The 9,736-nt window shown below is 46.4% G+C and overlaps 1 protein-coding gene across 1 annotated transcript in view; it reads right to left on the bottom strand.

Moving 5' to 3' along the window:
• The window catches only part of CCDC110 (coiled-coil domain containing 110), an 11,278-nt gene extending 5,519 nt beyond the window's left edge, over window positions 1-5,759 (bottom strand). Inside the window, 3 exon segments of the mRNA XM_025207368.1 lie at window positions 361-498; window positions 1,471-1,536; window positions 4,169-5,759. Of these exon segments, the coding sequence (XP_025063153.1) occupies window positions 361-498; window positions 1,471-1,536; window positions 4,169-4,231 (267 nt within the window). The 5' untranslated portion in view covers window positions 4,232-5,759.
• Between the last annotated feature and the right edge of the window lie 3,977 nt (window positions 5,760-9,736).

The raw sequence follows: 9,736 nt of genomic DNA, 5'->3' as shown, positions 1-9,736 counted from the left end.
GGGGGTCATCTAGACCCAGCTCTCTTTCCTGCCTATGCAGGGGGTCGGACTTGATGATCTATTGAGGTCCCTTCCGGCCCTAACGTCTATGAATCTAGGGCTTCAACATAGTTTGGATGACCTGGCTGAAGTCTTATCTACAACAAAAAGGAACAGAGCTTTCACCATATTGGAGAAAAACCTTGTTAAGTCCCTCAACCTGGCTGTATCTTCCTTGTTGACTTAAATAACGGTTTTTTTAAGACAGAATTATGGTGACATCATGTAAGTATATATTATTAGTGAGGAAGTTGTGGCTTCTTTTCATGTACAGACTAACCCTTGGTTTTGATTGCAGTGCTTTATGTCTTTTTATATATAACTTCTGTGGTGATAAGGGTTAGGTAACATACTCACAAGTGTTTTGGCAGGTGAGTTGGTCATCAGAAACTTCTCTGAGCTACCCTGTGAAGTTGTCGCATCAATTACCCTTTTGTTCGTTATCTCACTGATTTCGGACTGTACATGAAAAAGAAGTATTAAGACTGTTTTTCTTTCAAAGACATACATAAAAACATACCTGCAGAAATATTTCATTTTTGGAAAATATCCTGTTAACAAAGGGTTTTTCTCCTCATGAAAGATAGGTTAGACAGCAGTGCACTGCTTTGCCCTGACGTATGAGAATGAAAATTGCTGATTTCACTGCAACTACCCTTGGAAAATAAAATTAAGTATATGTGTAAGTCTGTGCAGCATTGGGGTCTTAGACAAAATGAGCTAAAATTATTGAAAGGTCAGAAAACCGTTTCTGTAATAGTGGCTCATCATCTGGGGGACATGGCAGTTTAAAACTACAGTATGGATTCTGCTTTTGCTTATGCTGATGCAAATCGGGAGTAACTTCTTTGTCAATGGAGTAATTGCTCCCTTATGCCAATGCAAATGAAAGAAGAAACTGATCCTCTCTCTTTTTCTTTGTTATCCACTTCCTTTTTCTACAATGGCCTGTTTTCAGGTACTGCTTGACACACAGGCTCCATAGTGACTGGAGCAGTACAAAGTCCTAGACAAACAGACAGAATAAATTACTTTCTGGTGATCACCATACATGAAATTTATATAAGTGCAGATTTAACATGTACAGTAAGCTCAAAATAGCAATAGTAAGCCAAATACTAGGGTCTAGTGTTTTGGGATAAATATATATTTTGGCTCTTGACAATGCTCTGTGTCAATAGTTATGTGTATTCACTTTATAATAATTAGGAAATTCATTTTCAGCAAATCAGTATAACTTTTGATTTTGAATACAGCACCTACTATTAAAAAGCTATTTTACTTTATTGAGTTTTGTCAAATAAATATGTGTTTGATTTTTTAAAACTAGTTAAAATACTGAGGACAGAATCTAAGAACTAGGAGAGTATGCTGAGTTTTAGATCAAAGGTTTTTCCCTTATTGTATGTGTACTTTAGGTTCTGCTTTTACCATGTTAATGTTCTCCAGAGTCTGTTGCCAAAGTGCCTGAAACAAATCCAGCTGTTGTTGAAGGATCTAAAAACCAAAAAATTAAGGTTTCACACATCAAGATGAGCTGGCACAATTCTCTCTATTATTTCCCCTTCCAGTTCAACTGAATGTTAATGAAGTGGGCTAGTTAGCCTGATGTGCAGACTAGTCGGCCCCTGATTCTTGCAAATGTTGTAGCCCTATGATAAGGCTTCTTTAATTATAACTGGTAGCTTGGTCTGCTCCTGCTGCTGAGGTGTAAGACATAAGGTACAACCCAGGTTGTCAGGGGCCTCTCTGCTGTCACATGATTAAACAGGTGACCGGGTGGAGAGACTCATTAGACAGTCAAATAAATATACTGTGGTGAAATCCTGCTAGATAAATATGAATGTCACTTCTTTAGTTCTGGTTGCTTTAGAAATGTGCAATTCCCATGCCTAATTCTTATGCATTTATCCATGGGGAAATTAAACTTCAAAAATCTGTGGTGTTTGGTAGTAATGATAATCAGGACCAAAACCACTTACTTTTATGCTGATTGTGGCTGGTTTTGAACTTCTGTTCCTGATGTATATTTATCTAACAATAAAAGCAACAAACCTGCAGTTATAACACCTACAGTTGGGAGCAGACATGTAAAAATCTCTAGACAAATACCACTATGATAGAGGAAGAAAATCACCTCTGCACTGGGCCTGGGAAGGAGGAGGAATGGCCTAATGTCCTTCACTTTCCTAAATTTGGTTTAGAGATTGGGGTGGGTGGGGTGAGGAACCGGTGTTTTACTGGAATGATACAACTAAGATTTGAGAATGGTTTGGTTGTTTCCATGAGAAAAAAGTTCCTAACACAGGATGGTGAAAGCTGGAAAAGGTGAGACTTGTGTCCTAGGTCACACCCCTTCCAGAAATGCTATCAATCCTGTTTCCTTTTAGAAAGACTAGGGAGTATGTCAGCTAATTTCTGTAGGGTCCCTTCATTGAGCTGCATGCTGCTGATGCAGAAACATAAGTGAGGGAGCACCAGACTGCCCCTCCTCCATTTTTGCAGCTCAGTCACAGCAGGTGAGCCCAGACTTTGAAGTCAAGCAGTTCCTATACCCAGTAGTGTGCATGGGGAACAGGTCAAGTGGAATGGCATCTTCCCCCACTTGGCATTTTTGCCACAGGAGGTGTAGCAATGTCCTGGGGCGGGGGGCAGGAGGAGGGCAGGGAAGCAAACAAGGCACCAGGGAAAGCCCCATGGGAGCCCACACTATGGAGCTATTGCAGCTGAACCCTGCTCACTGGCTGCGGCATCTCTCCATAGCTGTCCTCAGTGCCTTGTTTGCTCCCCAGTGCTTCCACCCCACATAGACCACAGGGCACATGGCTGCCAGGCCTTCTAAGGCTGGGTTGTGCCTGCTGTAGCAAAGACTTTGGGATCTGTGTGTGGGGTGGGGGGTGCCCTCTTCTGAAGTTGGTACACACCAAACTTGTGTCTCAGCTGCAGCAGCAGAGGCTGCCAGTTCAGAGAGCACCGGGACACCCGCAGGTTCTCCGGTGTTTGGCAGCGCTCTATGCAAGGCACTGTGGGAGCTCGCTGGGCCTGTGCAGGAAACGGGAGAATAAAGCGGGGGAGGACAGACTCGTCACCCGAGGAGCATGCTCTCATGTTGCTTGATAAAAGCTTGCCTGCTTCGCTCTGCTCTGTGAGGAATGTCACCATAAAATCGTGGTTCCGTCTTTCTTGGCTGGGACCCCACTTGCAGGCATGTGACTCAACTTTCATTCACCACAGCCTGTGCCCCACATCTGGTCTGACATCATAGTTCATTATGGTATGGGAATGTGATGACATCACAGCATGCCATGGTATGAGGATGTGATGACATCACAGCAGGTCACAGTATGCAGATGCGATGACGTCACAGCACATCCTGGTGTGAGGATGTGATGACATCACAGCTCCTCAGTGTTGGGATGCAATGACATCAGCACATCCTGGTACAAGGAGACAATGACATCACAGCACGTGATGGTGCCTTCCCAGGTATGGGGCAAGGCGGGGGCTCTCACCTGGCCATGTCTGCTCCAGGACCCTGGAGGCAATGGTGAGCCTGGCCGACTCTGGCTCCAGCTCCTCCCGTACCACACAGCTGTCCTCCGAAAATACGCCTGTCCACACCACTTCTGGACACATCTGTGTACATGACTCATGGTACCCACCCCCCTGCCTCATCCTGGGCTGTGCCCACCTGCACCCACTCCCAACTGCGGCTGCCACCTGAGCGGTGCTCAGCCTCTCCACATTGCTAGGCAATGATTCTCTGCAGGCAGCATGGCCAGTCACTCCCAGCACTCGCAGCATGTGCCAGCACCCCTGGGGGACGGGATGCTGCCACCCGGTGAGCAACTGGGACACCAGCGCCCCCTGGCAGGGCCTCAAGCCCCAGCAGGGTTTGCTGGGGCGGGGGGTGGTATATACTTGCACGTGGAGCAATGTGACGCATGCTATTTTACAGCGCCTCTGGGGCACAAGCCCCATCCTCTCCCTCCAAAACACGTGGCAGCTCTTATGCACTGCAGACCCCGGGAAAACCTTTGGGGAGCAAAACTGAAATACAGGGTGGGTCTGATTATAAGCTGTCTGTTTTTCCCTTCCCCAAGAATCATGGGAATCCCGGGCTACTTACCTGCAGGGCTGCCCTAGGTTTTGGGGAAAAGGATCTTAATGAAAAGATAACCTTGGCCGGCATCCCGAAGGGCTGGGCAGCGTGGGGTCATCTGCTCCTTTGCAGCAGGTCATCTGCTTTGCTGCCCCCTGCCCAGAGTGGATGACTGTGCCCTATACCTGGATGCCGGAGCTCATAGGCCTATGGGGGTATTGCAAAGGGTCATTGGTTCTGGGAGGCTTGGGTCATGTAGGGAGGGGCTGAGATGGCTGCATGACTCAGCACCCTCCTCTTCCTGGGGATCTCCCTGGTCTGCTTCTTAGAGCAGGAGGCAAGCAGGGTAGGAGCTCAGAAGCCCAGAGAGCCCTGTAGCAAGTTAAGGCTTTCAAACCCCCCGACTCCAATATTGGAATCTGGGAAAACCTGGTTCCCCAGCTCTGAGACAGGTCACTGCTGGACCTACAGAGCAAGGACGCAGCTCACAAGGTGACTGGCAAGAAACCAGGTGGAGTTAGATACACTTCAGAAGTGTGGACATTAAAAAAAAAAAGATTTTTATTTACTATTTAATTATTTTGCAGTGGACTGTGCATTTATTATCTGGAAATGGCCAGTGCTCCTGAACATTTCTAGCTCTGAATTTAAAAATGTCCCAGGGTGAATTTAACCTATTTAAAAAGACAAGATAAATGCCACCTTCCAGGATACAAACTGACTGAATGAACTGTGCTCACACTTTTAGGAAAAGGGCAAACCTGAGCTGACACTCAGGGATACTTAAAGGATACTTGTTTATTTTGATATTTTTAGTCCATTTAACCTTTGGGGCCTTTCCTTGGTTATTTGAGTCTCCTGTGGGATTTTGTAAGGGCAAGAGCAGTTCAAGGATTTTATCTGTAGTTAACTCATATTTGGAGAAAAAGCATTTCCTAAAACTAACCTGAAAATGCAAGCCTGACATGTGCAGTTAGTTTATAATTGGAACAAAGCAGTAAGTAAAAAAAAAAATCTAGAAAAACCAGAGCCTGTTATTGGATCACAATCTATGGGCCTTGTCATGGGGTCATTTGCAACAGTTGCAACTCATGGAATGTTGTGACATGTTAAAGTATGTTCGGATGTAACCCTTGCTTGAAAGGGGATAACTTTGCAATGCTGTGAGGACACTTAATTCGTGCTAAACTGCTTGAATGTTTGTCTGCTTGCACTTTAACTGCACTTAGTAAGTGTTCAGTTGAATGTGTGACACCACTCGTGTCCTGTCACAAAGGCTAAAAGAATTGTCTGCTTGAAAGAGAGAATATATCCAGGTCATGTGGGAGTCATGACTCTCAACCTACCAGACCTGAATAGCCATAATATTTAAGTTTCTCAGCCTTCCCAAATAGTTCTACGATACACAGTTGGTGAACTCTTCTTACACTTGTTGATGGACAGCTGAAGAGTTTAGTGGCTGGCGCTAGTCCAGCAGTATTACAAAATGACATCAAGCATTTAAGTCCTATACTTAGCAACTTATACATCTGAAATACATGTTTGTTGTTTGTTGGACTCATTTTTAAAAAGTCTTGGCCTATGGCTGTGATCTATAGTTCACCAAGAACAAAATGTATCACAGCATACATGTGTATCACTCATAAGTGAAGAGAAAAGCTGTTCACTTTCCAACAGCAGATACGAGTGTTCTTTACTTCTTCAACAGTTGCAGAGGAAACAGAGTCCTGCTTTGACATGGAAAATCAGTTCCTTCTCTATTCCAAGTGTTTTGTTTCTTGTATTTATTTGAATATCTAGAATCATCTTCTCCATCAGCCATGGTTACTGGGCTTGAGTTGGCCCTCAGGCCGACTAGCACTAATGCGACTAGCACTAATGACCCTCCATTGCCTTAAGTGGGGTGCCTCCTGAATTACACAGATATAAGGGAAAGCAGAATTAAGCTTGTTGTTTTGAGTGAGATGACAGCAGGTATAACAGAGGGAAGAATTTGTCCCCAAAGTCTCAATTACAGTTTATTAATAGTTGTAGGTTTTAATAAATCACTCATGTTTAATTTTATACTGTAAATAAAGTTCTTCAGTTTTGTGTTCAGCATTATGCCAAGGGCAAATCATTACTATTAGATTGAATAAATTACCAACCTATTTAAGAAATGATTTTATGATATGAAATATCTGTGAGGAAGTTAGGGGGCTGTGCTACAGGGCAAAATAGTAGGAAGTAAAACAGTTGCTTAGGTTGATTATTAATAAAGTTCTGGATCTTATGGAAGTAAAATGATTTGAAATCATTGGCTTTTGGTTCTTGCTCTTAGAAGGAGTCTGGTTCTAAGTCCTGAATGTATCTATCAGTCGGTAGTCATAGCGATCCCTGTGTACTACTTGCTAAGATTATCCACAAAAGGAATTACAAATGGTGATATTAAGGAGAATTACTGTGAAATAGAAAAGCTCCTTGGAAGTAACTTCTTTAGTAACTTTTTAGGTGATACCTGTGCAATCTAGTTTCACCCAAGAGACCCCTAAGCTTCTGGTAGAATAAGCAGGAAAGGGTGCATCAACATATGACACTGTCACTATAGCAATGCACTACAGCGACATAGTGTCTGTGGACAAGAACTATGATGCTGCAGCTATGTTGCCATAGCAACATGCTCCTTCATTATAGTGTGTTGCTATGGCAACGTAGTACCAAAAAATAACTGCGCTATGCACACAGCGCAGTATGGGCTGTTACTGCACTGTCATTAATTATTTCCAAAAGGAAGTAATAAATAACGGTGCAGTAAAAATGGCACCATAGGGACATATGTAGACATGCCCAAAGGCTATGGAAAATCAGTTTCTCAGTTGATGGAAATTGCATGCTTATACCAGCAGAGGATTTGGGCTGGAGCTTGAGTTATTTTGTGGGATTCCCAGATCCATCAGTATAGAGCATGATCAGAAAGAGTAGTATCCTTATTGGACCCCTGGAAGGACAAAAAATTGTATCTGTAAATGTTCTAAAACTCTAAACGTCTCGGCTTCAAAGAAGCCACTACACTAACCTTATAGGGCAAGGGTTTTCAACCTTTTTTAACAAGTGTACCTCTTCAGTCTCAAAGTTTCAGCTCATGTACCCCTTTATATTTTTTCTTGTTTTTTAAGGGTGGGGGACAGATTGAGGCCCCTGTGGTGAGGGAGCGAGTGGGTTGGGGCAGGGGCAGGTGCTGCATAGGCGGAGGGAGAAAAAATTATTTGGGGGGGCTGAGCTTGTGCACCCCCCCAGCAGGTAAGTCTGTGGAAGAAGGGGTAGGGGAAGGGAAAGGGCTGTGCAGGGGTGGGGAGGGGGCAGATCAAGGCCTCCTGTGGTGAGGGAGAGAGCAGGGCACAGGCAGGAGCAGGGGCTGCGGTGAGTGGGGCCCCACTCACCGCAGCCCCTGCTCCTGCCCTGCTCCCTCTCTCACCATGGGGGCCCCAATCTGCCCCCCCATGATAGTAAGGGAAGGAGTGGGGCTGGGGCTTGAGACCCCCACAGAGCAGGAGGGAGTGGGGCAGGGGCAGGGATGAATGATTCACTCCCTCCTGCACTGTGGGGATTGTCCCATGACATAGCCGGGCTGGGGCCCCATTCACCATGAATGGGGCCATGGCCAGGCTGGGTCATGGGACAACTGGAGCCCAGCGGCTTGTCCAGGGGCACAGTGTGGGGGAGCTATTTGGGGTGGGAGCATGTGCCCCCCACTTTGGCTTCCCCATCATGCACTCAGCAGTGGGAGCCCCTGCCCATGCCCCTGGATGAGCCACTGGGCTCTGATTGTCCCACAACCCATCCCACCCCAGCCCCGGCCCCATTCACCATGAATGGGGCCCCGGTCGGGCCGAGTCATGGGACAATCCCCACAGTACAGGAGGGAATGTGGCAGGGGCAGGGGTGAATGATTCTCTCCTGCCTCTGCCTCTGCCCCTGCCCCACTCCCTCCTGCATTGTAGCGGCTCGATTTGCCCCCTCCCCCAAGCCCAGACACAAGCCTAGGCCACGCTGTGCTCGGGGCAGGAAGCAGTGGCACTGTGAGTGGGGCTACAGGAGGGGCTGCAGCCACCCCAAAATATGCCACAGACCCCCCAACCCTTTCCCAGCCCAGCCCAGCCCAGCCTAGCCCAACACCCCACCAGGAACAGCTCAGCACTGTCCCAGCCCACAGCAGCCCGCAGCCTGACCTGCCCTACATGCTGAAACAGGGGCACACCCCCCCCATGCCCTTCCAGGGGTGCATGTAGTGGTGGCACTGGAAGGGGGGGGCCGAATGGGGCTTCCACATGGCGGCTGCCGCTGTCCCACTTGGCCACACACTGTGCTGCTTTCTCATGGCCAGTCACAGCTCCACAGACTGCAGATGGGCCTCATGCCCGGCCTATCACATGCCGCCGGGGGCAGGCACAGAACACACTCCTCCCCACCACCATTCAGACCTTCACATCTCTGCTGCAAGGGGCTAATGGCCAATTTGGAGAGCAAGCTCATGGGGGAGGGGGGGTGCTGTGCAGGGATGGCGGCACCTGGCGCGCCCCTCCTCCTCCCCCGGGTAAGAAGCAAAGTATGGGAACGTGCCGGGGGAGATGCCACTGCTGCGCCCTGGGGCATGCTCTATCCCACCTGCCCACGCATAGCCTCTACAACCTTTGTAAGTACCCCTGGGGGGTACGCATACCCCCGGTTGACAACCTCTGCTCAAGGGACATCTTGTGATGAGGGTTCCATGAACTACCTGGGAGGGCTTAGCTACCCAGGTAAAAGAAACTAACACCTTTGAAATGGTTGCTAAAAGCCAGGGACCTGATGTCCCTAGAGGACACTAGACAGTCACCTTGCTGGGGCCACTTGACCCCCAGTTCTCTTCCCTGCTTGGTGCAAGGGGCTGGACCCGATGATCTTCTGAGGTCCCTTCCAGCCTTACAATCTATGAATCTATAAATCTATAAGTAAGTAAATTATATTTAAGCAACGTATTGAAGGATAGTTGGATGAGTTGCAGTTTCTCTCTTACATCATAATAATTTAAAATGTAAAATACATAATGTGAAGATGAGGATTAAATCTTTTATGCTTAAACACCTGTCAGGTATCCTCCATTCACTTCCTTTTTCTTTTTTTGTTTGTTTCTATAAACAGATTGATACAAGAATTAAAAAAGTTGGGAAGATTAAAAATATGGCCTTTTAGATGAGTCACAGTGCAGCTGCTTATCTTATTGATTCCCAATATACCTTTTGAAGCCTGAAATGAATGGAAATTTTTTCAATCCTGGGCTTTCAATATCTGGTAAAACCTCAGAAGCTGAACAGCAACACATACTAGAGCACATAGCCATTGCAGTTTACTGAAGAGGGACTTCAGCAATCTGGGTTTCATTTCTGGCTCTTTCATTGGTCATCAATGGTTAACCTTAAGCAAGTCATGAGGATAATGATGCCATCTTTGTTTTTTAAAGTACTTTGTGATTTGCTGATAAAAAGTGCTATGGAAAAGCATTGTACTATATAACTGGAGCTTCAAAAGAATCACTAAAGATTACATGACTTTTTCTAAACTGATGTCTGGCAGTGA

This window comes from Alligator sinensis, unplaced genomic scaffold (assembly GCF_000455745.1).
Source record: "Alligator sinensis unplaced genomic scaffold, ASM45574v1 scaffold528_1, whole genome shotgun sequence".
Classification (NCBI taxonomy): Eukaryota; Metazoa; Chordata; order Crocodylia; family Alligatoridae; genus Alligator; species Alligator sinensis.
The sequence above is the reverse complement of the archived record's forward strand: the minus strand, read 5'-3'. Positions and strand labels throughout refer to the sequence as shown.